The sequence below is a fragment of the Exophiala viscosa genome (assembly GCF_022695815.1).
Source record: "Exophiala viscosa unplaced genomic scaffold EDD37scaffold_5, whole genome shotgun sequence".
In the NCBI taxonomy this organism is placed as follows: Eukaryota; Fungi; Ascomycota; class Eurotiomycetes; order Chaetothyriales; family Herpotrichiellaceae; genus Exophiala; species Exophiala viscosa.
Genome location: NW_026944357.1, coordinates 258,425 through 282,380, shown reverse-complemented (window position 1 = coordinate 282,380; position 23,956 = coordinate 258,425). Strand labels below are relative to the sequence as shown.

The following is a 23,956-nucleotide window of genomic DNA, read 5'->3' as shown; positions in this document are numbered from 1 at the left end:
GGCCGTAACTAGTCAGTGACTGGAATGCCCTGGTTAGTGACATACAAGAATGGGGACTTCTACAAGTGCTCATGTCGGTTGCAGGGTCAATTCACTTGAGATGAACTTCTTTTAGCTTTTATTACTGAATAGGGTAAAATATCTCTTATCTCGGAAGGCTCTCGTAATTCCGGACTAGTTGGACACGTTCGAAACTCAAGAGGTAATCTAGGTTGCTGGGCGTGAACGTCTCGCAGTGAGACTCGTTACCGTTCGACCGTGGCTCCGCAGCTGGATAGTTGTATTCCGTAAGTCCTCGATCTTAGCTTCCCCGAAGACATGGCAGTAGGGTTCTGGGTTCCGACGTGTTCCAGGAAGGATGGTCACTGACGCAGCAGCTACAACAGTCAAGGTCTCGACTCCCGAGTCCCGATGGCGCATGATTCTGACGACTGGGAAGAAGTCAATTCGTGTGCGCATCTCACGAGTAGCATTTGCCCAGACGATTCGATATAGTAATCATAAGGACCAGGGGATCGCTCAGCATGCCCCTCCTTCGGGATTGCCACAGCATCAGAATCTCCATCTGTGGTTCCCGGAGCAGCCAATCTTGGTGGACGACAGGAAATCTCTGATGCTCATCTCCATTGCCCTCTTCGTCTGACCCTCCAAAACCCCGCAGTCACCTGGTCGTTTGCTCTCAACCCCAAGTGTGATGGAGGTCAGACAGAATCCATGGTCCCCTGCGCCCGCCGTCCGCCCGGCCAATCGACTACCAGTGCCGGAGTTGCTACTGGCTCGGTCTATAGGAAAGCGAAGCTTCTTGTGGATATTGCGTACCGTAAAGTGAACCTTTTCAGTTGCCAGAGTGCAAGGTCGATGCTCTTGGGCCTTTTCCCCGCGCTTCTCCCTCCCAGACAGATTTCAAATAAAGGAACTCTCTCGCCCCTCGGGTAAACCGTCTCGTTCCTCTTCTTCTGCTCAATTTCACGTCTACTCTTCCTGTGATACCCCCATCAAAAGTTTATACACACAATACCTGAACTATGTCTCTATTCACCAAGATCGAAACCCCAAGCGTCACGTATGACCAGCCGACCGGCTTGTTCATCGACGGCAAGTGGGTAAAGGGTGTTGAGGGCAAGACCTTCGAGACCATCAACCCTACCAATGAGAAGCCCATTGTCTCAGTGCACGAGGCTGGCCCAGAGGGTATGTCGCCATATCAATGAGAACCCGCTTCTGGATATTTGCTAACACTGTCCGCCAGATGTCGATCTCGCAGTCAAGGCCGCCCGCAAAGCCTTCAACGGCGTCTGGGCCCAGACTCTCCCCTCAGTCCGAGGTCAGCTCTTGAGCAAGCTTGCCGACCTCTTCGATGAGTACTCGGACACTCTCGCTGCCATCGAATCCCTAGACAACGGCAAGGCCCTCTCAATGGCCAAGGTTGACGTCCAGCTGTCATCCGGCTGCCTCAGATACTATGGTGGATGGGCAGACAAGATCCACGGCAAGACCATTGACACCGACCCAGAGACCTTCAACTACACAAGACACGAGCCAGTCGGCGTTTGCGGTCAAATCATTCCATGGAACTTCCCTCTCCTTATGTGGTCATGGAAGATTGGACCTGCCATTGCAACTGGTAACACTGTGGTCCTGAAGACCGCTGAACAAACACCTCTTTCTGCTCTTTACGCCGCCACCCTCATCGAGAAGGCCGGCATCCCGGCTGGTGTCGTCAACATCATCTCTGGTTTCGGCAAGACTGCTGGTGCAGCCATCGCCTCGCACATGGACATCGACAAGGTTGCCTTCACCGGCTCCACCGTCGTTGGCCGAACCATCCTCCAAGCCGCAGCCAAGTCAAACCTGAAGAAGGTCACTCTTGAGCTTGGTGGCAAGTCTCCCAACATCGTCTTCAACGATGCCAACATCGAAGACGCCATCTCGTGGGTCAACTTCGGTATCTTCTTCAACCACGGCCAGTGCTGCTGCGCCGGTTCCAGAATCTACGTCCAGTCCGGCGTGTACGACAAGTTCATCGAGGCATTTAAGCAGCGAACAGCCAAGAACGTTGTCGGTGACCCATTCAAGCAGGACACCTTCCAGGGCCCTCAGGTCAGCAAGCTCCAGTTCGACCGCATCATGCAATACATCCAATCTGGCAAGGAAGCCGGCGCCACGGTCGAGCACGGTGGTGACCGACACGGTGACGAGGGCTTCTTCATCCAGCCCACTATCTTCTCCAACGTCAGCCCAGATATGAAGATCATGCAAGAAGAGATCTTCGGCCCCGTCTGCACCATCAGCAAATTCGAGACCGAGGAGGAAGTCATCAAAGCCGGCAACGAGACCACCTACGGTCTCGCCGCTGCCGTCCACACCCAGAACCTCAACACCGCCCTGCGTGTGGCCAACTCGCTCAAGGCCGGTACCGTCTGGGTCAACAACTACAACATGATCAGCTACCAGGTGCCATTCGGTGGTTTCAAGGAGTCCGGTATTGGCCGTGAGCTCGGCAAGTACGCGCTCGCCAACTACACCCAAGTCAAGTCTGTCCGTGTCCGACTCGGTGGTGCTCTCTTCGGCTAGAAGAGTTGCTCGCATAAAGTTAAAACAGTAAAACCAGATAACAGAAACAATGAGGCTGTGACAGCAACTGAAGCAGTGAATTCGGAACATGGTGCCTGCGGCTTCGGTTGGTTGGCGTGCCTGGGGACGAAAACTGCATTTGCCCCGGGGTTTGATCTAGCGTTGCCCTGGTCTATCGATAGTCATGTACATGTTAATGAGATATGAGAGAAAACTATTGATCTGACCATGTCCCATTGAGGTGTGGACCGCAATGCGTGCTTCGATGCTGTTTCCTGCGTGATGACCCTCACCCAGCCAGCATAACCATCATACTAATTTTTTTGAGGAATAGGCATACGAGATCCTTTGAAATCTAGGACATATGTAAGAACTCTCTTGGCCTGGTTGTCGGTTGGGCACGAATACGATCTTTTCGACAAATCTCGGCCGAGAAGGCAGACACGTCACGTGATCCAAGCCCCAAGCGAGATGCTCAACTGCCTAAGATTGGCCCGCCACATGGGCCTTGTAGCCAATGACGCTCCTATCAATTCCAATGTTTTCTTCCGGGGCCATTTATTTCATTCTTATTCCCTACACAACGGAATGTACTCGATGCTTACATGAGACCAGTATAGGACCGAGGCTTTGTGTTGGATGAGCCGTCCGAAGACTGCATATTTACCTACGTACCTCAATCTGAATATAAACCCTCCGTATGAGACGTTGGCTCTGGACTGCACCAACCCTGATCATTCTCATGGTGGCAATCGTCCTACGCAGTCACATCGCCACGCTCGCATCACAGAGCTTCAAGACCGCGCTGAGAGGGAGTCGGGGTGTGACTGGTCTTTTCCAGAAGACACCTGTGGCATATTCCTCCATATCAACCACTGCCAGCGCACGACTTCATACAGCTCAATCGCTCGGACAGGTCAATACAGCATCAACCATGCCTTCTCCTGAACATGGGACGATGCCAGGTCCGCCTGCAGACATTTCGGACAAGGATATTGCCGTCTCGAAGAAGGGAACTGAGCCTGCTGAGCCTGAGTTGCCGAAACTTTCAATGGAGGAATTCAGGGTGTACAATCGCTTGGCTGTGATGATGAATGCATATGTAAGTCTCCCCGATATTCTTCTGCTCATCCTGGTTGTGACCCTGCAAATTTATTCCCCGATGATTGGACTCGATCGTCCCTGGTCTGAATCCTTGATGCTAACGATGTTTGCTAGCACAACCACTTCCGCTACACATGGAACATGCTGTACAAGGCGTGTGAGTCTGGCACGCGGCCCAGCGGCATGTCAATTCGGAGCTTCATTTCACAGGGTTTGCACCTGTGTCAGGTGCTGACCATGCATCACACCATCGAGGAGCAATATGTCTTCCCAGAGTTGGCCGAGAGGATGCCCGCATTTGGCGAGCACGACCATTTGATCACACAGCACGAAGCAATCCACGAAGGTCTTGTCAAGCTAGAGGAGTACCTTGACGCGTGTCGGTCTGGTGAGCGCGAATTGAGGATGCCCGAGCTCAAAGAGGTGATGGATACGTTTGGAGAGGTGCTATGGTCGCATCTGGACGATGAGGTCCGCATGCTTGGTGCGGAGAATATGAGGAAGTTTTGGTCGAAACAGGAGATTTTGGCGATGAATTGGTGATTTTTCTCGAGTCGCAGGTCTCGCGAAGAACTGCTTTGATTGAGCGAGTAACTAGATGGCGAGGCGTTGGGTAGAATCTCTGGGCGGGACGTTCTGGTAGACCGTTGTAGATGACTTTGCCTTCAGTCTTGGTCTTTTTCCAAGAAGCTTGGATCATTCTGCACTCTCCTTTCGAATTTGGTCCACCAATCTTGAAAGCTCTTGACTGGCACCACCTCGACACCATTCACGCTTCCGCCAAAGCTGGCGAGGAAGTTGAATGCGTTCTTGATGATTCTTTGCGCCAGTACTCTGGTGTCCGGAGGACGCTTAGCAACGACCATAGCCGTTGAGGATTTTTGTTGTAACTGGGACATTTGTGCTTGTATATTCTGAGCTGGTTCAACGGAGATTCCGAGGTTGACTTCTCCTGCCGCCATTGAATCCGGGATATTCACCTTGAACAAAGCTGATGGTTTCTCGTTGCCAATTGCGCCGAGGAACTTGAACCCTTGCTCGCCGGGTAGTTGCATGTACACCCCTGCAGCGGTATCGGGAGGCAGCATGTTGTTCGGGTGCATGAAGACGCCGACGTTGTGAAACTGCGGTGAGGCAGGAAATGACACAGCGAACTGGTTCTGAGAGACCGTGGCCATCTCAGGAATGACCGGTCGTGCGGGAATGAAGACTCCGAACATGCTGAGGAGGGTTAAGCAAGACTGACAGCCTGATGGGTGAGGCTTGCTGGTGGAGAAGATGATGATGCTGGAGGGCAGATATCTGGGTTGCCCGGCATACTAGTATCACTTGCAAAGGTGACTCTGATGCGAAATCGGTTTGTAAGTCTTCTGACCCGTGATATAAGTTGAGGTTTCAATATGGTGATAGATCAGATGTTGTTTAGGTCAGCGACGTCGAATCCCTTCAAATGACGCAGCCTTCACCGCCAAGCAACTTGGAAGTTGCTCGAGATTACCTGAAGATTCCAAAAACGACCTCTCTTCCTTTCTTCAATAATTCCTGCAATCACCGGCCTCGAGCCACTCCGCTTTCCGTGATTGGGTTATGACAGTGCGGGTGACTCTGGTGAGTGGGCGACTGAGATCACTTGATCCTTCAGCCTGGCCGCCTTGTGTGTGCCTCACTCAGCCTCACCGGCCTGGAGAATCGACGATGTGTTTGCCCAACGTGAAGTGAAGCCCTGAAGGTATATAAGTCTGCATAACTCGCCGACAGCCTGACACTAAACTACCTGCGCAGTACACTGTGAGCCCTGCTTCGTACTTTTGTGTTGACAACTTGGAAGGTGAGGTTGCCAAATCCAAATCGCCATTCAATATGCGTTTCCTATCCCTCCTCGCTTCTACAGCCTGGTCAGCCTTTGTCTTCTTGCTTTTGTCGGGCTCAGCCGCGCGAGCACAGACCTTCAACACGGCGAACGTCCGCCTCACGTTCTACAGCTACGTCGACAATACGGACAACCTCGATGGTGACTGCACCGCCAACTGTGACGCCGGCGGGACGGCTGGCACCCTGCAGCTGGCGTACCAATGTCCCGGCCGCTCAGGCCTGGCTGGAGGTGTGGGCGACCAAGACAGTCCCATCACCGCCGCCAGCGCCGGCGACAATCTGCCTGTGGCCCAGTGCGACTCATTTTATGTGCCCTACCTGCAGAAATGGTTCATCTACGAGGACTTTTGTACCGACTGCCAGGATGATCCGCCGCATTTCGACCTCTTTGCCGGAGGCTCCCCAGACGACAACCTCTGTCCGAATATCTGTTCGTGCGAGGATCAACTGACGCCTGACGCAGACACGTGAGTGTGGAGAATGAACGGAAGTATAGAATCTAAACTGACTCACCCTCATTAGTTGCATCTACACGGACGTTGATGATGGCGGGGCACTCGAAGTATCAGGGTCGGCCTTGTTCGATGGGAGTAATTGCAATTTTGCTGGCACATCGGCGTCTTCTTGCTAGACAGGTATCCGACCAACACACTGTTGACGGGCTTCTTGGAAATGAACGCAGAGGATTCGCTGGCGATGAAGGATGAATCTGCAATGATGCGAAAAGCATGTACATGATGCGCGTTGAGTCCGCTTATCTGGACAGCGCGTATCCGCCTGACGATGTAGGTCAACGAGAATGACCCTCTAGTATTGCTGTATTTGTCCCATCTAGAGTAATCAGGTATTTGCTGAATTACTCGTTTGCCGTGGCTGTGTGTTTCTGTGAGTCTCAAAGTGCAGCACCATACAAGGAGTCCATCCAAAGAATATGCTTGAAGCCAGTGAACCGCCAAGCAACGGGAAATTGCTCAAGGTGAAGTGAAGATTCGAAAAAAAACCTCTCTTCTTTCTCTCATAATCCTTGCTATCACTGCGTCAACATACTCAAGGCATTGCAATTGCTGGTGAGAAATGATCTTGATAGAAGCATGTTATCTGCACACAGATTTATGATAAAGAACGGGATATCTGGCGCCGCCCGCAATCATGTGGTCCTGCACGTCCTCCTGTCGGCAACCCAGAAATTGCTGGTGCAGAGACGTCAAAAAGCGTATTCACGATTTACCATGCCCCTTACGGCCCTAGTGAGGTCGTCTAACACCAACCTCGCTGCATGTCTGCTGCAAGAGCATGTACCATGACAGGCCATCCCCTGGCTGTTAATCCTTGTGACAGCGCATACATAAGGTGAGAAGTGCCGAAATGGCGTACTGGATCTCGCAATTTGGAGGGGTTGCCGTTCCATCTCCTGACTTTCCCCTGCTTCTTTTGAGGAGTATTGCAACCACAACACCAAGAAAGCACCATGGCGCCACCATCCTTGCCATCTTACCTTGACCCAGAAGTGTTACCTAGACTTCTTGAGAATGTCAATGAGCATGTACAAGCCCTCAGTTCCGGGGATCTCAAGGCACGGGACGCGGCAATTGAGGCCTGTCGAACACTTGCATCGACCCTTGAATCTCCCAGTGAAGCCTTTGTGAGGATGACATGGGTCGAGGTCGGTTCACGGCGCTGATGTTCTTGAATTGCATGTTGACGATTGCCATAGCCCAGTCATCTTTCGTCTATGCGTGTTGCCCTTGGAATGGGGCTGTTCGAACAGCTAGCAGCCGACAGTAGCTCGCCGAAGAGCAGTGCTCAACTTGCAGCCTTATGCTCAGCTGATCCACGATTGGTTGGTCGGTTCAGCCGACCTCTCCGACCGTTCCCACACTGACACGCGATCCCCTTCTAGAGAAGACTTTGAAAGTGCTTGCCGCAGTAGGCACTGTACGTGAGGTCGACGCAGATAGCTATGCGTCGAGTCCTCTTTCGCAGTCGATGACACGATCCATCTTCAGTGACAGTCTTTCTTTGATGTGCGTCTTCCCAGACCAATAGCGGAAAGGAATTGTCAATGCAAGGCTGACCTAGATCAATTTTGGGCATTCAGGCACGACTTCTGCATCCCGATCAACCTCAAGACGGCCGACTTCTTCGCGCAAAATGGCTACAAATACCCTGCTGACCCGCTGAGTGCCCCGGCTCAGTTTGCGCACAACGTCATGGGAAAGACTCATGTAATGCAGCTATATGAGGAGCATGACCAAGCTCAGAAATTCGGCAGTATGATGGCCACATGGATGCTGGGGCGGCCTCATTGGTCTGACAACAGCTTTTACCCGGTCCAGGAACGACTTATACAAGGCGCAACGGGTGAGCACGATTCAGTCTTCCTCGTCGATGTTGGAGGCAGCACTGGGCACGACCTCAGCGCCTTCTTAGCTCTCCATCCCCTCGGCACCTTCCCAGGACATTTGGTCGTGCAGGACCGTGCTGAAGTCATCGACACTATCCCCAAGGGTAGCTTAAGCGCCGGTATCCAGCCCATGGCCCATGACTTCTTTACTCCACAGCCTGTGCAAGGTGAGTGCAACAAGTTTCAAGCTGGAAGTTCGCAGCTCACCTATTGACTTTTTGCAGGAGCCAGAGCATACTTTCTCCACAACATCATCCATGATTGGGATGACGACAAGGCGCGTGCTATCTTGAAAAACCTGGCGGCTGCTATGAAGAAGGGATACTCCAAGCTATTGCTATGGGAGTACGTGCTTCCGGCGAAGAACTCGCCTCCCACACTCTCAGCTCTTGACTGGGAGATGATGTCCTTCTGGGCCGCTAGTGAGCGGTCAGATGGTCACTGGAGACGCATACTCGAAGATCCTGAGATCGGCCTCAAGGTCAATGGATTTTGGAGTTACAGTCAATACGATCAGACTGTGATCGAGGCCGAATTGGCTTGAGGATCAGTCACGTAGAGAGGCATGTAAATAGGACACGATGGCATGATAGAACCTCGCGAGAACAACGAAATATATCCATTTACGTGCCTGCATACCAGTTACAAAGCAGACCAAGCTTGTCCAGATCATCTCGGCCACCCATGGGTGATGAACGTTGAGGATGAAAGATTGACCTACGAAGGCTGTGAACAAACCATGCCAAGGTGAGGGATATGCGGGGAGGATGCTGTACTTTATCCCGATCCACAGATACCTGACCGCCAGTCAACATATTTAAATACTGTACAGTGATGATACCTTAGATTCTGACTCACGCAGTGCGAACACAGTCACTAGGGAGGAGTTGCAAGGATGGGGCATCTCTCCAACCTGGACATCGTGAATGAATGCGACAAGTGAGTGGGAGCCATTCTCATCTGGATTCCGAGGAAGACTGATTTAAAAGCTTCCCTTACTACTCCGACAATCCGGAGATCTACACAGCTGCCTTGAAAGACTATTATCAATTTCGGCTAGAGGGATGCGACTCATGTCTGGGCTACACTACTTCAACTGTTGCTGCGCAAATGCCTCCGACCAAAGATTGGAATCTCGACCACGACAAAAAGCACCTGACATTTCAGCCTCGATCCACCAGCGGTGAGCCAGTCAAGGACTTTGCAGAACGCAACCAAATCCTCGCCGAGTACCTTCAAGATGTTCGAGAGAAGAAGGTATTTCGTGTTCTAGACGGTTGGCGGAGCGAGCTGTATCCGATCTATGGCCCAAGCAAAACCCTTCTCTTGAACATGGAACGCTCAGCAACACCGCTTTTCGGAGTGGTCACCTATGGTGTCCACATGACAGGATACGTCAAGACTCCAGAAGGCATGAAGATATGGGCGCCACGAAGAGCCCTGACCAAGCAGACATATCCAGGCATGATGGACAACACTGTGGCTGGTGGTTTGAGCACCGGAGAAAAGCCTTTCGAATGTCTGGTGAGAGAATGCGAGGAAGAAGCTTCATTGCCGGCAGACGTCGTGCAATCTGCACAAGCTTGCGGGACGTTGACGTATTTCCACGTCCGAGACGCGAGAGCTGGCGGTGAGACAGGGCTTTGTCAACCGGAATGTCAATATATCTATGATCTCGAGTTGCCGGCCGATGTCACACCAAAGCCTGGAGATGATGAAGCCATCGATTTCCAGCTCCTCACCGTGGATGAGGTCCGGAAAGCGATTGCTAACGGGAAATTCAAGCCCAATTGTGCTCATTTGCTGCTCGAGTTCTTTGTGAGACATGGGATCTTGACCGCAGAGAACGAGCCTCATTATATCGAACTTGTTTCGAAGTTTCATAGAAAGCTGGAATTTCCAATGCCTTGATGCTCTGAAACCCAGTATTGCATACCTCCAACGCCTGCGCTAATTCGACTTTTTCTGCCCATCACTCGGATTCCAGAATAAGATCATTTCTTCATCAGCAAATAAACGTAGTCGATTCTCAGCGCGTTGAGCAAGGCATATGGACCGTCCATGTAGAGGAGCAGACCGCCGAAGGACACGTAAACCTTGCTGCAGATGAATGAGTCTCAGGAAACAAAGTCTTCAAGCTGTTCAAACTCACATATTGTCTCCTGTGCCTTCCTCGAATCTGTAGATCTTCCCGTGGCAGACATAGTCAAACTCGTCGGCGAGTGTTTGCTCTCCTCTTCCAATCTCTCTCCATCCTTTTCCGTCGTCCTTGCTCCCATCGAGGTTCAGTGACAGTGCTAAGGCGATGGTGCAACGATCCTCGACGTTGAGAGGGTAAAGCTCGCTGTTGACGTCCAACGTAAGGAGAACTTCTTGTCCTCCCTCGCTAAAGGCCTTTATGCGGGAGACTCGATCGTATTTCGCGCTGTTGATCTCAGTGATCTTGAAGCTGTTCTCGAAGAGGATGTTTTCCGACATTTTGGCGACGTACTGACGAGGGTGCTTCGAGGCGCAAAGGCGAAAAGTTGAAGGTGTTGAAGTAAATCGCAGCAAGTCGCGTTCGGCGCAAAAATTAATTTTGGCGCGAGTGAAAGTGCAGTCAAATTTGTCCCCGCAACCAACCCTGTCAACCATCGAACAAACTCCCCTCCATCTTTCCATACCATGGCACAGCAAATCATAGTCTGAGCAAGACCGATGTCCTTTCGCAAGCGCAATGTAGGCCTTTCTGGCTCTGCGGGTCCTGGAGAATCTCCACAACCGCACCCGAAGGAACCTGTTCATCTGCCCGGAGTTCGTCCTTCGCCTATAGATGGACGACTCACGACGTCAACTGGCACGACCAGCTTTGATTCCCTGATTGCTGGACATTCTGGACTCCCTCTTGGATGCTCGGTCTTGATTGAGGAGAGCGGAACCACAGACTATGCTGGTGCGCTGATGAGATTCTATGCCGCTGAAGGCCTCCTACAAAACCACCATGTCCATGTCGTTGGCATGCCCGAACACTGGGGTCGAGAACTCCCGGGCGTTGTTGGGGATTCAGAGAAGAAAGAGAAGCCAGCTGAAGGCACGGAGAAGATGAAGATTGCATGGAGATACGAGCATATGGGACAGTTCGGAGCCAGTACCAATGCAAGAGGTGGGCACATTCTTCCTAATAGCATAGCTAGACCCAATGCTACTTGTTCGACAATTTCCAATTGCATGTTTAACTGTCGACTAACACTTGCTCTACAGAACGGCCACAAAGAGCCGTCGGCACGGGTTCAGAGACGGCGCCTGCGTCGTTCTGTCACACATTCGACCTGACGAAGAGGCTTGTCCACCCAGCTTCATCAAAGATCGACTTTCTCCAATTGAGTTCGAGCCCTTCAGAGTCACCTTTTGTACCGGTGATGAAGCAGTTGTATGCTTCGATTTCGAACTCTGCACCAAACACGGTGCACCGCATCGTCATACCATCGATGCTTTCTCCCGCTCTTTATCCCCCACAATGCAGCCAGCCACAACATATTCTTAAATTCCTGCATGGCCTTCGGGCTTTGTTTGTGGAATACCCTGGCAGGATTATAGCCATGATGTCGCTTCCCTTATCGCTCTACCCGAGATCGTCAGGACTGGTGAGGTGGATTGAGCTGCTAAATGACGGTGTCTTCGAGCTCGCTCCATTTCCCCACTCGGCGGACGCGGATGCGAACGTATCTCGTGGGCCAGCTGGCACGGCAGAAGAACCGCCTCAAGGCCTATTACAAGTCCACAGAATACCGATATTGCATGAGCGTGGCAGCGGAACCAGCACTTCAGAGAACGACTGGACTTTCACTCTGAGCAGGAGAAAGTTCATCATAAAGCCATTCAATCTTCCGCCCCTTGAGGGTGACACTGAAGCCCAGCAAACTTCGAGCTCAGATCAAAAGACCAAGAAGGCCGATGTGGAATTTTGAAGCGTCTATCACGCGTCATAGATCGACGTCAGAATGCAGATGTCGATCGTTGAGCATCGTCTCCATCTCAATGTGCTCGGAAGAGCCCGGTCCAGGATTGGTCATTGTGCGGAAGTATGTGTGATCGTACGAGCCATGGCGAGGGTTAAGACTGAACCCCGAGATTCGAGCACGGAAACCATCACCAAGACATGACGATAGTGCCAGGAATACTACCTACAGGTCAACGCTTGTGCTTCGTTTGTCCAGTGCATACAAACCTAGAAAAAGGAGCAACGGGACAAAGAACAGTAGTGTTAACAGCCAGAAGACCCCCATTACCTGAGGGATGCGATTGTGTGGGAGATCTAGGTTTGATTAGACACCAAAGTATCTTGCCGGTTGGGCGATGGTCGTCGAGACAGCAGGACGAAGTAGCCGGGTAGATGTTGTTGGTGCAACTGTGAGCATGAGAAGGCGAGCACGTCGTTGAGAAGATGGAGCACTTGCCCGCCAAGGAATTATATACGATATTTTCGAAACATCAACTTCGACTTTTGTCTTCTTCTCTTTTACTCCATCAACCACGAAATCATGTAGCCATAATTATTTTGCTTGAGGACCATTCTTCAAGCCGTCCTCTCCCATTACTCGCTCGTGCTCGCCATCATTAGGCACCCTCGCCACATCGTTCGCTCGAGATCAGTGACCGGTTTTCCTTCGAGACTTCAAACCGTCTTCAATCGAGGTACGTATTATCAGAGCACCCTTTTTACATTTTGCATGATTAAATCCTTTTTATAATCTGTCAATCCACTGAAAGAGCTCTTCGGAGCCATCTGATTGAAGCGAAAAATCGTTGTTGAAATATGATCGTTATCCTTTCTTACGAATATCTTCTTTTTCTACTCCTGGGGACGTCTGACTAATGTCACATCAAAGCAGAATTCATCATTGGTGGACAGCTCCCTGATGGACAGCTCGTCGGACTTGGGGTTCGACTATCAGCCCGATCTCCCAGTGCCCATCTCTGTGGTTGGTGGAAGGTATCTGATCTTCGACGTCAAGATAGCCACCTACCTGCGTCGAGAACATCGCATATGTGGTGCGCAGATCGGCACGTTGCCACTGGCTCCGTCGCAGAATGTCTTCTTGGGAATGCCGGCAGAAATTATGCCTGAAGAAGCACAACTACTGGTGGAAAGGGGAGTTGCTTACATACTGGACGAAGCCCGAGCTCATGATCAAGCACTTCACTCCGCCGAGAAAACCCGTCGAGATGACTATCTCGCAAGCATAGAACAGCAATCCCGAGAATTCGAGGAAGCCAGAAGCCAAGAAAAGGAGCAAGCAAGGCAACGCGCATTGAAGAAGCAATCTCAGAAGTCAGCCAAATGTTCAGTGCCACGGGAAAACAGCACTGCTACTAATCTACTGGATTTTGAGGACTCCGACGAGCATGGAAACGCGTCAACGGATGTCCCAGGTGTCGTTGCAACAGATCGTTCCAACTCTCAGGCATCCGCATCCACTGCGGTCCCGTCGAATCTGTCCGCAGCGAATACTGTTCAGATCACACCAGCGACATCTGAACTTCTTCTCCCAATTCCTCCATCGACGCCCAGACCGGCTATTAAGGACTTGCCGCCTTCATACCCACTCTACAGACACCTGCACGACAAAGGGTATTTCACGACACCCGGTTTGCGATTCGGCTGCCAATACACGGTCTATCCAGGCGACCCTCTGCGATTCCATTCGCATTTCCTGGCTGTCGGTGCCGAGTGGGATGAGCCGATTGACCTGATGAATATCGTTGGTGGTGGCAGACTCGGCACGGGCGTGAAGAAGGGCTTTTTGCTCGGCGGTGCATCTCCAGCAGGCGATGTTAGGACCTTTAGCGTGGAGTGGGCCGCAATGTGATACCCCTTGTTTATCTTTTCGAAGTGGACTTCTCGTAGAACGTGAATGACATTTCTTCAAAGCGAAGTGGTTGGCCGCTGTTGAGGTTCGCCGGCACTTCAGTGCGAAGTCGTGAAAACCGTCGTACTCATCATACCGCATATCAGAACACAGAGACCGCTTTCAACATTCTTAGCAACATGCAACTCTTCACCATAGACTCATAGATAGTCCATGACCTTCCACTTGAACTTCCTGTTCGCCCGATCCACGGGTCTAAACTCGAACTGGTTCCCATGCACTTCAAACACCAGCCTCTTTTCCTCGGCAACAGCGACTTCATACCTGAACACGGTATCCCGCTTCGGCAGAGTCTTGACCTCGTCTTTGGGCGTAACAACGACAAACGTATACTGTGTGTCGCGCACTACAATACCCTTGATCCCGACTTTCCCGGCATCACCGCAACGCACGACCTCGAGCTCGGCACCGTGGAAGTCCGCACTGGCAAGAAGAATGCCGTGACTCTGCGCCGTCACTGTTGGGGACCTTTTCGTTGGTGTATTGCCGTCTTTTGCTGGGGGTGTTGTGAACCCTAGAACTTCAAGCATATACCCGTTCCACAGGTCGTGCAAGTTCTTGTAGATATCATATTTGATTTCACTCTTTTGTAATTTGAAAACGCCCAGCACGCGTTTCTCTTTGGCACTGAGCGGGCGTGGCTTGCGTTTGCGAAGGTAGTACTCCTTCTTGCGGAGGCGGATGTGTCGTCTGAGGGCGCGCTTGTCGGATCCTGCGGTCGGTTCGAGCAGGAGAGGTTTGTTCTTGACTTTGTCGGTGAAGATGCGTGCTGATGTGTCCGGGGAGTGCGCGCGGGCGAGGAGAGTGTGTGCTGGGTGTGAGATTGGCGGTGCTGATGTCGTGGCGGCCGTGGGCCGTGGTGAGGATGTCATGGTTATGTAGGGTCTGTGGAAGTGGACGACGTACTCGCCTCGGTGGAAGTGTGCCTACCAGGGCGACGGGGAGAGGATGTGTGGCGTACCGATTGGCAAGGGTGCCATTCGAAGAGGCTGTGAGTTTTACGGGAGGTCTGTTGAATCGGATAGGTGTACTGCACACATAGGTGTTGGTTGACTCGTGTTCGCTGCTGGCCAGGACACAGTCAGAGATGGGCATCAAGAACTTTTTGTGTCATACCGACCATTAGCCGGAACACTTTTGGAGGACCCCTCACGACGCCGCTAGCAGCCACTAATTCTCATTCGTGGAGGCGGCAAGCCCCCCCAAAATAACGCCTAACCGGCGATGAATTAGGCTCTTCATAAGGTTGAAACAGGATAATTAAGGTGCAATTTCTGTCACAGAATTGTTTGCAAGTCTTTCATACTTGACAGACCCAGAATTCTTAGGCTCGCTTGGCCCAGGGGTAAGGCGTGTCACTCGTATTCTCGTCATGACAAGATCATCGGTTCGAATCCGATAGTGAGCATTCTTTTTTGCTGTAAAGTTGGATCTTTCTGTTTTTGAAGTGTGTTGAGGTGTACCAATATATGAATCTCTTTTTGGGTTAGTCTGATATGAGCGCTTTTTGTGTGGATGAGGTAACCTTCACTTGTGTGGTGTAAAGGAGATACTTATTATCATGGTTTTGGAGCGTACGCCCTCTCAGGTTGGCATACCTGGTAGAGCGTTATTATTCTGTACGTGCTTACATGAATATGGTTCGGATTAATGTCGCAGGAATGGCGTATGTACTTGTGCTTCGCCTGTGGTGAAGCTGAACAATTCGACACTATTTGCCCTTACCTTGGAGCCGAGCCTAGTCTTGAATTCATACTTCGTACGGACCTACAAGCCAGCACCTTCTCGAATTTTAACTGCAATCAACACAGTCTGCCATCGGAGGCCTGACGACTCATCAACTTGACAAAGCTTTGTCCATTCTGGGCAGGTCATTTAGATATCTGTGATATTGGGCGCCCATACATGACCTCACCTGGAAGGTGGTCAGGTTGACTACAGTCTTTACCAGGATCATTCCTTGTGCGCGCATGAACAAGCCATATTCGAACTCGAGGACATGATGCAACAAGCGATTCGTTTGGTAGGCGAGAAGACTAGGAGTTGGAGGAATCTCCAGAGCCAGCTAGAACAAGGGGTGAATGCGAGTGTCTGCGCTAATGTATCAAAACACATGAGACTCGCGTGGAAAACCTCGTGCTTGCAGGCTCCAGCCATGCATGTCTTGCATATGAAGATGACTACGGGGCACAATCTGCCACGTGGAATGATGAAGCCACAACATATGATGGATCCCTGATGTTGAAGCGAAGACCATACCGTTATGAGAAGCTGTGATGCGGGAGGAAGGTCCAGATTCCAGAAGCCTGGACGTTCGGGGACGCCGAATGCCTTCGGAAGCAGGGGTAGCCGGGCGTGTATCCCAAAAGGGAACAGGCATTCAAACGAGACGACCAAAAACGGCAATGACAGGGAACTAAAGAAATGAACGGGAACGGCCGGTGGTGGGAGGAGCACTAGGAGCAACATCTTACGCCCGCAAAGGGCCGAGAAGGCCTCATGGAGTGGAAAAGTAATGCCACCATTGGTATACTTGAAGGGCCACCAATTGACACTGCATACCCGAGGGACGAAGTAGGACAACGCTTTAGGTGGGTGCTTTGGCGGATGGCAAACTCCAAGCGAGAGAAATACTGCTAACTTGCCCTGTTGAAATGGCCTTGACAAGGGTATGTGAAGGATCAAATACTGAGCCACAACCAGGTTCATTCAGCACTCTTCGCCACAAGTTATCGTCCAACGAAAGCACAGCGTCAAGTCGTCACACAAGCGAGCAGGGGGAAGTGTGGCTTGTCAGGACCCGAGAAGACTCTCAGCAACAAATGAGCAGAAAGGCGAGGCGATGGAAAACGCAGGAATCCCAAATGAGCGACAAGAATGACCAATTGAGCAGGAAATGCAGGGCGGAGTAAACAAGAGAAGGGCAATGATAGTCGGGATAGACAGAGATGACTGCCGTTTCGAGGGAGATCGTCAGGCGATAGCCGGAGTCCATCCCTCTTCATTTTCAAATCATCGCTGTCCACAGTGATTCAAGGGCTCCATTGATCGTCTAGGCCCTTGAACTGTCAAGCAAATGATTTGAAGGAACTGGCCGTCATGTTCTCAGAACAGACAGTGATCGTCTCCTGGATTTGTGTTTGAATTTGTGGTGATGTTGAATCTTGGACTTTCGCTAGTCTGTCTTGTCGCAGGAAGGGCTACCCTTGCCAGCTGATGAGGCCTTGCGCAAAGGATGCCCGCGGAGCTGCGCCTATGTCAGTAGCAACAGCAGACGACGCCAGTGACGCCAAATCTCAATTGATCTGATGCCCACTGTGCGCGGCCCCGTAGTTTCAACCCCGGCTCCCTGGGTATGCAAGGACTGTTATGGAATAGGCTTCGGCTTCTCCTTGTGCTCCCCTGCTGGGTTTTGGCGATGGCCCTACCAATCACCCCAGTGCATCTGGCTTTCGTCGACTCCGACGTCTTTCCTTTAGTTTGTGATGCTATGACATTTGGCTTGCAATTGCGAAAGCCACACCCTAAATCACTCCTCTGACCACAGTGTTGGAACCAGGCGGATCGGCCAGCAATATCCACTCGATCATGCCTGACTGAACTCAATTCCCTGTTCGAAGCCTGGGCCCTGGAGTCTTGTGCTGCTCGTCTCTTCTTCCATTTCCTTAGAATAATATGTATATGTGCCCCATGTCCACCGACTCGACCTTCCTTCGTCAAAACTGTGCCACAAACTCAATTGATACTACCAAGAAGCATACAACCAACACATTCACAAGAAGTTAACAAAGAAAAGGTACGTTGTTGAAAGACGTCTCGTTCCACAAGCATGTATACCTTAAGCAAAAGCCAAGCTTAGGTGGTGGTGCCTTATTTCCTTCGGGGTACAGACGGTCAGATGCCGTCATTGGGAGGGGGGGGGCGCATGAACAAGGCCCTGCGATTTTCAGCTTTAATGCAACAAAACTGCGGTTCCTTTCTCTGTTCTGAAACCACTTGAGAGCTGCGCAACACAACACCGTTCTTTTTCTTTGCTGCATGGGTCTGGCGCAATTGCACTTTGTCTTCATGCATTCTTTCAGAAACATTCTTGCGGTCCAAATGTTTTGCAAATTGCATATACTGATCCCTCTTTGTTCAGCAAACTTATCGCAACCATCCGGAGCAATACCAGGAATCCTGCGTAGGCCCCTACATCAGTCCTCCGTGCGCCTGCTCAATCCGACATCGTTCTATAAGAGCTCCTCCCGATTCTGCTGCCTGCAAAGACCACTGTCAGCACCGTCAGAGGGCTGAACTTCCCGATACAAGAACATATGGCTAGGACAACACTGTGAAAGGATCCAAGCTGGCTCATTCGTACTCAACATTTCTGCCCGCTGCGGCTCCTTTTCTTTCCAACAACCACGCCTCTATCTTTGCCTCTGTCTCACCATACCATTCGAGTTACGCCGCACCAACACCGTCGCAACCGCAACATCCCCCGCTACTATACGACCAGGAACCCGACAAACACGCCCTCCAGAGATCAGTCATACTGACGCCGCCATACGCCGCTGCAGATGCGGCGATCAATGATCACACCTCTCTGACCCAGGCCTCGTCGAATAAATCGACCCCCTCTCACACTGTGCACAACACCCCCTCTTCGATGACTGAGCCAGAGGGTCTTCCTCCGGCCAAGTCTGACAATGCCCCTGCGGCAAAGCCAAAGCGTGTAAGGACCGGATGTCTGACATGCCGAGAACGACACCTGAAGTGCGACGAGGGGTTGCCAAATTGCCAGAACTGTAGGAAGTCGAATCGCAAGTGCAAGCGAGGTGTCCGCCTCAATTTCATCGACATACAATGCGAGAGACCGCCGCACCTGTTGCCACCAACACATGACTGGAAAGTCACCTTCCAGGATGACTCCCGCGACATCGCATCGGAATATCAGGGCGGTCTAGAGAGGTATCATCCGTTGGAGCCCGAGCGTAAGCGGCAGAAAATACACACGACAAGCTTAAGCTACGACTACAGCCAGATTGCCGCTCCCATGATAGCTCATCAACAGCTTCCAGGTCCACAATCCTACCAACAGCCTTATGCCGAACCATCTCAGGCGGCATATGTTGGTCCTACCGCTCAACCGTATGAAGATGCTGCGAACACCATGGCTTCATACTCGGAGCCGGCTCAAAACATCAGACAATCATTTGACCAGACGATGTTGGTACCCACCGACCAGAACCCTCCCCCTCCGTGCATGGAAGACAGGAACGAAGTCCTCTACATGCAAGTTTTTGTCGAAGAGGTTGGTCTCTGGATGGACTCTATGGATGCCGACAAGCATTTCTCCCGCCGCGTGCCTTTCCAAGCACTCCGAGAACCCATGTTGAAATACGCCCTCTTAGCATGCGGAGTCCGTCATCTGACACTGGTGAATCCTGCTTACCCGGAAGAGCATGCTCTGAACTACTACAACAATGCGACGCAACTCCTGTTGAACTCGCTACAAAATCCAGATCGGGATAGCGTGCTCTGCGCTACCACTGCCACTATACTCAACGTCTACGAAGTCATGTCTGAAAAAGCTCTGCAGCGCATGAACCATATCGCTGGCGCCCGCGCGCTCATCAAAGAGTGTCGGTGGGATGCCACTTCCACTGGTGTTGGTGCCGCCTGTTTCTGGTTGAACGTCGGATTGGAATTGTTTAGCTGTTTACACTTCAACTGGAGTGTGGCTTGGGACCCGGATACATGGGGCATCGACATGGCTATGAACCCCCAGCACATTCCGGGCAATGAAGAAGGCTGGACGCACAAGATGCTATGGATTTTGTCCAAGATCACAAATTTCCGATCATCAGCACAGCCACGATTTCAGGAGCCTACCGTACATGCAGAGCAGACACGCCTACACCAGAGACACCAACAGTGGCTGGGGTTGAAGCAGTTCTGCGACCGCTGGAATCAATGCGTTCCACCGACCATGCACGCCATGGGATTTGTGCCAGCTTACATGACTTCGTCAAAGAGCGCCTTTCCAGAGGTTTGGTACATCAAGCGGGCGACCGTTGTTGCTAGGCTTTTCTATCACACTGCGATGGTCCTGCTAGGTTCACTTCATCCGTTGGCTGATTTGCAGCCCCAGACAGCCGAAGAAATGCAGGAATTGACAGTCTATCATTCAAGACAAATATGCGGCATCGTGTCTCATGTCAAGGATAGAGGTGTTGCCTCCGCTTCCATTCGATGTCTCGCAGTCGCAGGAGAACATCTGACGATCCGACGAGAGCAAGAAGAGGTCCTGCAGATCTTCGACAGAATCAAGAAGGAGACTGGTTGGCGTGTGACATTTATTCATGATGACCTAAAGGAGAAATGGGGATGGCACAGCACTCCGCAACAAGACTACAGCAGCATAGGCTCTACACCGTCATACTATGCCAATTCGACATCTGGAGGTCAGCCAGCACCAGCAACAGCCACACCTCCTCGGCCAAAATATCCCGTGGGCATTGTCAACCCTCTGTACAAAAATGCCGACTTTTCGGCGCAAAATCCCCCCTATCAAGGCAATTACGTTCCTCCCGCCCCTGGACATGTTATGCACAACACACTGATGTACGGATACTCTGCTATACCTTCCCTCTGAGGGAGGTTCGTGTATTCCTACAATCAGTCTTTTGTTTACCATGGGGTAGCAGCAAACAATCACGACAGGAGCATGACGGCGTTGGATATTTGATCATACTGTCATCCACCTTGACCATCAGTTCACCAGCAAGGCGGACGATCAAGAGCTTTCGTTCACATTGTTCTTCCTTGGGATTTTCACCCAAGATATCAATCAATGATCTCAAGATGAAACAAGCGTAACCACAGAGTACGGCGCAAATGGGTAATTCTGTTGCAGGTACTAGATACCCAACTCGTACATGACTGGACGAACAGGACAGGCTGCAATTGGAATCAAGGCATTTTAGCAAGCGTTTGATGTGTCTTTCAATGGCTTATCAGCCTTTAATACCCACGAATATGGGTGATGTGAATATGGGCACGAGATATACGTCTGTGTATAGCTGTACATCTACAATAACTTGAGTACGATCATTATAATACACTTAAAAAGGACTATCACACCCGTCGTATAGTGTGAAGCTCGAAAGGAGGCAGCATTACTGGCTCCCATTCTTACCTAGGTAAGGTGCGCACTCAAAAGGCTGGCAGCCTAGGGAGCCTTCTTGCACCCCACCATATTGACCCGGGCACCCAGGCTACCTACCATGAGACCTAGGACTTACTTAAACTTAAATCTCGACGGTACTGTGAAGCGCGTTTCATGCCTGTACAGTTTCATCAACGCATTCATATGACCGTTCGGTGTCGAGGGGTGTAGTGGAATTTCTGTGTGCTCTGCGGCCGAAAAGCTCCGACGAACGACATCGTCAATACATGATGAACTCTTTTCCAAAGTGCTCGATGCCCAGCAAGAAATGACATAGTTGCGACCCAGAGCAATGGAACAAGGCCCTGCCGTGCCTACATACGTCTTACGAGGTCACAACGCCCCCATCCACGCACTGCACTTCTACTGCAGAAACAGCTACTTAGCCTCGGGCGACAGTGAAGGATGGCTGATCATATGGAGCCTGGCAACAAAACGTCCTGTCGCCGTGTGGAAAGCGCACGATGGCGCCCTCATGGCAATCCGCCCTTGGGGCGATGACAGACTCGTCACGTAAGTTGGACACTTCCGCCTGGGTAGCGTTCTCTCACAATATCTACTAGTCACGGAAGGGACCACAAACTGCGCGTATGGCATGTCCGAACCGAAGATCTCGCGTGCCTCAGTACCACATTGCCAAACGACGGCGCAACACTCGACCAAGCCCAGCCATGGCTACTGCACTCGTTGTCGGTCAGCGCGCTCAATTTCTGCGCCATGTCCATGTGTGACGAGACAGTGCGGCCGCCTCTTGACCAAGGCTCTGTCCCCCAACTGGTTGCCTCGCCGAACGGTCTGGATTCAGGAGGTATCGATATCTTCCAACTACCTTCTGAGCGCCGTGTATCACAACTTCAATCAGACAAGGACTCTACGACTGGTATGGTCATGGCCGTTTCTTTACTCAGAGACCCGTCTTCGTCTCGACTTGTTCTGATATCCGGCTATGAGGACGGAAGCATAATGGTTCATACGCACGATGGGCTCCTCGACGTGAATGGCCCCTGGCAGAAGGTCACCACGAGCAGACCACATTCACAGCCTGTTCTATCGCTTGACGTCTCGCCGTCAAGGGACCAGTTCGTCACGTCGGGTGCTGATGCTACGATTGCCAAGTTCGCCATAAGGCTGTCGGACATATCAGCGGTAACAAAGCCTGCAAAATCAGTCAATACGAAACATGCTGGTCAGCAGGGCCTAAGACTTCGTTCCGACGGCAGAATCCTTGCCACCGCTGGTTGGGATGGACGTGTACGAGTATACTCAGCGAAGACTCTCAAGGAGCTGGCGGTGCTGAAGTGGCATACATTGGGCTGTTACGCTACAGCTTTTGCGGTTATTGATCCAGACGATGACAGTCACGAGAACAATGAGACAGGTTCTTCGAACGACCATGCCACCGAAGTTGTGTCAAGACCTACTGCTCTAGACCTGATCAAGCAACAGCGGGCAGAAAATGCACGTTTGACGCACTGGCTGGCAGCTGGCGGCAAAGATGGCAAAATCTCGTTATGGGATATCTATTGAGGTCAATGATGTCTGTGATGGTCATTCCCAACACAATGCTGGCATATTACTTCATCATATCGACTCAGTGCCGAGTCCCCTCCCGTGGCTCAAAAATCACGTTGTCGATAAGTCTCACAAGTCTCTGGTCCAGTTCATCCTGGTTCTTTGGCTCATCAACAGGCTGCACATACACTGCGGCACTTAGAATCGCCCCACGTCTTGGGTCGATCTTGTCAAAGTCCCTGATCATGGTCATATTCTCGGGCTCGCTCAACGCGATATAGTCGATCTCGATCCGGCAGCTGCTCTCAAGCTTCCCATCTTTTCGCTTGGCCAATGTCTCGCGGTGAAAGACTTCAAAGGCGGCGTCTCTGATCACCTTGCCGCGAAGTTCGCCGGCATTGTACAGTTCACGAGCAGCAAATAGCGCCTTTGAAAGCACAACGGCATCTTTTCGTCGTCGCTCACCAAGGTAGACGTTGCGGCTGCTCATGGCTAGCCCGTCCGGCTCTCTACTCGTGGGGACGACCCTTACTTCGGTAGGGATGAGGAAGTCCTTGACCATGCGCTTGATCACGACAGATTGTTGGACGTCTTTCTGGCCGAAATAGACCCTGTCGGCCTGAATGACGTTGAATAGCTTGGTGCAGACTGTTGCCACGCCTCGAAAGAATATTGGTCGTGACGCACCTTCGAGTTGATTCCCCAAAGGTGTGATGGTGACGAAGGATCCATAACCAGCAATATCAGAACTCGGAGGTAGAGTTGGATACATGACTTTCACCGTAGGCGCAAATATTCCTCGTATCCTTGAATTGCTGTTCGGTCCTGATGAGGCAGCATGCTCGTCTTGTATTTGCTTCAATTTCTTCAAGTCTTCCTCCCATGTCTGCGGGTAGGCGTCTAAATCCTCATGAACCGCAAATTGTGTAGGGTTGACGAATATCGAGACAAAGACGTCGGTGTTCTCCTCGAGGGCGTGCTTGACCAGAGAAACATGTCCATCATGTAGTGCTCCCATCGTCGCAACAAATCCGACCTCCTTTCCTTCTCGAAACATTTTCTTGCGCGCTTCTCGTAACTGCGGGACATCGCGAAAGATTGGGAAGGGTACTTGTGTAGCGCCTGTGGTCGAACTCCAGCGCACTATATGCATCGTCGAGCGTGTCCATCTTGACCAAGGATTCCTTTGCGAGGATGGCCTAGCCAGCGCTCGTATGCCGATGGTTCTCAATGCAGCCGTCTCCATCGTTCTGGTGACCCGCCGCCCAAATTGCGGTTGACTGAGGTCGGAAATGCAGACACCAGCCTCATCGTGAACGACACGAGGTCACCGTCGGTTTCAAGTGAGTCAGACGGTGCATGATGGAA

At 51.5% G+C, this 23,956-nt stretch overlaps 13 protein-coding genes and 1 non-coding gene across 14 annotated transcripts; 10 read left to right on the top strand and 4 right to left on the bottom strand.

Annotated features, from left to right (window-relative positions):
* The first annotated feature begins 828 nt into the window (after window positions 1-828).
* EDD37DRAFT_395362 (aldehyde dehydrogenase) lies at window positions 829-2,924 on the top strand. The gene is made up of 2 exons (XM_062812280.1): window positions 829-1,191; window positions 1,250-2,924. Exons 1-2 carry the CDS (start codon window positions 1,026-1,028, stop codon window positions 2,572-2,574), a joined length of 1,491 nt encoding a protein of 496 aa, XP_062669935.1. The 5' UTR covers window positions 829-1,025; the 3' UTR covers window positions 2,575-2,924.
* Window positions 2,925-3,508: 584 nt separating this feature from the next.
* On the top strand, window positions 3,509-4,221 carry EDD37DRAFT_609063 (uncharacterized protein; the record flags this gene model as incomplete). The annotated part of the gene is made up of 2 exons (XM_062815104.1): window positions 3,509-3,676; window positions 3,793-4,221. The coding sequence occupies 2 exons, from the start codon at window positions 3,509-3,511 to the stop codon at window positions 4,219-4,221; spliced, it is 597 nt and encodes a 198-aa protein (XP_062669934.1).
* EDD37DRAFT_395415 (uncharacterized protein) lies at window positions 4,129-5,218 on the bottom strand. The gene has a single exon (XM_062812282.1). It carries the CDS (start codon window positions 4,896-4,898, stop codon window positions 4,344-4,346), a length of 555 nt encoding a protein of 184 aa, XP_062669933.1. The 5' UTR covers window positions 4,899-5,218; the 3' UTR covers window positions 4,129-4,343.
* On the top strand, window positions 5,216-6,468 carry EDD37DRAFT_395382 (uncharacterized protein). The gene is made up of 2 exons (XM_062812281.1): window positions 5,216-6,017; window positions 6,073-6,468. Exons 1-2 carry the CDS (start codon window positions 5,539-5,541, stop codon window positions 6,179-6,181), a joined length of 588 nt encoding a protein of 195 aa, XP_062669932.1. The 5' UTR covers window positions 5,216-5,538; the 3' UTR covers window positions 6,182-6,468.
* A 550-nt stretch (window positions 6,469-7,018) lies between these two features.
* On the top strand, window positions 7,019-8,498 carry EDD37DRAFT_649938 (O-methyltransferase-domain-containing protein; the record flags this gene model as incomplete). Its single annotated transcript, XM_062818193.1, has 5 exons — window positions 7,019-7,213; window positions 7,265-7,394; window positions 7,451-7,574; window positions 7,649-8,121; window positions 8,179-8,498. The coding sequence occupies 5 exons, from the start codon at window positions 7,019-7,021 to the stop codon at window positions 8,496-8,498; spliced, it is 1,242 nt and encodes a 413-aa protein (XP_062669931.1).
* Window positions 8,499-8,849: 351 nt separating this feature from the next.
* On the top strand, window positions 8,850-9,865 carry EDD37DRAFT_564559 (thiamine pyrophosphokinase; the record flags this gene model as incomplete). The annotated part of the gene is made up of 2 exons (XM_062814015.1): window positions 8,850-8,893; window positions 8,944-9,865. 2 exons carry the CDS (start codon window positions 8,850-8,852, stop codon window positions 9,863-9,865), a joined length of 966 nt encoding a protein of 321 aa, XP_062669930.1.
* An 83-nt stretch (window positions 9,866-9,948) lies between these two features.
* EDD37DRAFT_564726 (DNA-directed RNA polymerase II subunit H) lies at window positions 9,949-10,432 on the bottom strand (the record flags this gene model as incomplete). The annotated part of the gene is made up of 2 exons (XM_062814022.1): window positions 9,949-10,054; window positions 10,107-10,432. The coding sequence occupies 2 exons, from the start codon at window positions 10,430-10,432 to the stop codon at window positions 9,949-9,951; spliced, it is 432 nt and encodes a 143-aa protein (XP_062669929.1).
* Window positions 10,433-10,651: 219 nt separating this feature from the next.
* EDD37DRAFT_649935 (elongator complex protein 4) lies at window positions 10,652-11,901 on the top strand (the record flags this gene model as incomplete). The annotated part of the gene is made up of 2 exons (XM_062818192.1): window positions 10,652-11,096; window positions 11,195-11,901. 2 exons carry the CDS (start codon window positions 10,652-10,654, stop codon window positions 11,899-11,901), a joined length of 1,152 nt encoding a protein of 383 aa, XP_062669928.1.
* A 527-nt stretch (window positions 11,902-12,428) lies between these two features.
* EDD37DRAFT_396259 (tRNA-intron endonuclease) lies at window positions 12,429-13,909 on the top strand. The gene has a single exon (XM_062812285.1). The coding sequence runs from the start codon at window positions 12,853-12,855 to the stop codon at window positions 13,801-13,803; it is 951 nt and encodes a 316-aa protein (XP_062669927.1). The 5' UTR covers window positions 12,429-12,852; the 3' UTR covers window positions 13,804-13,909.
* Window positions 13,910-14,003: 94 nt separating this feature from the next.
* Window positions 14,004-14,735, bottom strand: EDD37DRAFT_609056 (ribonuclease P subunit P29; the record flags this gene model as incomplete). Its single annotated transcript, XM_062815103.1, has 1 exon — window positions 14,004-14,735. The coding sequence occupies one exon, from the start codon at window positions 14,733-14,735 to the stop codon at window positions 14,004-14,006; it is 732 nt and encodes a 243-aa protein (XP_062669926.1).
* A 456-nt stretch (window positions 14,736-15,191) lies between these two features.
* EDD37DRAFT_t11 lies at window positions 15,192-15,271 on the top strand. The gene has a single exon. It is a non-coding gene; the product is annotated as a tRNA-Thr (tRNA).
* Window positions 15,272-18,233: 2,962 nt separating this feature from the next.
* EDD37DRAFT_395811 (uncharacterized protein) lies at window positions 18,234-20,684 on the top strand. Its single transcript, XM_062812284.1, has one exon. The coding sequence runs from the start codon at window positions 18,515-18,517 to the stop codon at window positions 20,501-20,503; it is 1,989 nt and encodes a 662-aa protein (XP_062669925.1). The 5' UTR covers window positions 18,234-18,514; the 3' UTR covers window positions 20,504-20,684.
* Window positions 20,685-21,257: 573 nt separating this feature from the next.
* EDD37DRAFT_395317 (WD40-repeat-containing domain protein) lies at window positions 21,258-22,748 on the top strand. The gene is made up of 2 exons (XM_062812278.1): window positions 21,258-21,589; window positions 21,640-22,748. The coding sequence occupies exons 1-2, from the start codon at window positions 21,369-21,371 to the stop codon at window positions 22,601-22,603; spliced, it is 1,185 nt and encodes a 394-aa protein (XP_062669924.1). The 5' UTR covers window positions 21,258-21,368; the 3' UTR covers window positions 22,604-22,748.
* Window positions 22,668-23,741, bottom strand: EDD37DRAFT_657735 (pantoate-beta-alanine ligase; the record flags this gene model as incomplete). Its single annotated transcript, XM_062818914.1, has 1 exon — window positions 22,668-23,741. The coding sequence occupies one exon, from the start codon at window positions 23,739-23,741 to the stop codon at window positions 22,668-22,670; it is 1,074 nt and encodes a 357-aa protein (XP_062669923.1).
* Window positions 23,742-23,956: the final 215 nt, after the last annotated feature.

Coding starts and splice junctions, on each gene's coding strand:
- EDD37DRAFT_395362 (XM_062812280.1), top strand. CDS start 1,026: ATGTCTCTATTCACCAAGATCGAAACCCCAAGCGTCACGTATGACCAG. Junction 1,192..1,249: donor GCACGAGGCTGGCCCAGAGG/GTATGTCGCCAT, acceptor ACTGTCCGCCAG/ATGTCGATCTCGCAGTCAAG.
- EDD37DRAFT_395415 (XM_062812282.1), bottom strand. CDS start 4,898: ATGTTCGGAGTCTTCATTCCCGCACGACCGGTCATTCCTGAGATGGCC.
- EDD37DRAFT_395382 (XM_062812281.1), top strand. CDS start 5,539: ATGCGTTTCCTATCCCTCCTCGCTTCTACAGCCTGGTCAGCCTTTGTC. Junction 6,018..6,072: donor CTGACGCCTGACGCAGACAC/GTGAGTGTGGAG, acceptor CACCCTCATTAG/TTGCATCTACACGGACGTTG.
- EDD37DRAFT_396259 (XM_062812285.1), top strand. CDS start 12,853: ATGGACAGCTCGTCGGACTTGGGGTTCGACTATCAGCCCGATCTCCCA.
- EDD37DRAFT_395811 (XM_062812284.1), top strand. CDS start 18,515: ATGACTGAGCCAGAGGGTCTTCCTCCGGCCAAGTCTGACAATGCCCCT.
- EDD37DRAFT_395317 (XM_062812278.1), top strand. CDS start 21,369: ATGGAACAAGGCCCTGCCGTGCCTACATACGTCTTACGAGGTCACAAC. Junction 21,590..21,639: donor GGCGATGACAGACTCGTCAC/GTAAGTTGGACA, acceptor AATATCTACTAG/TCACGGAAGGGACCACAAAC.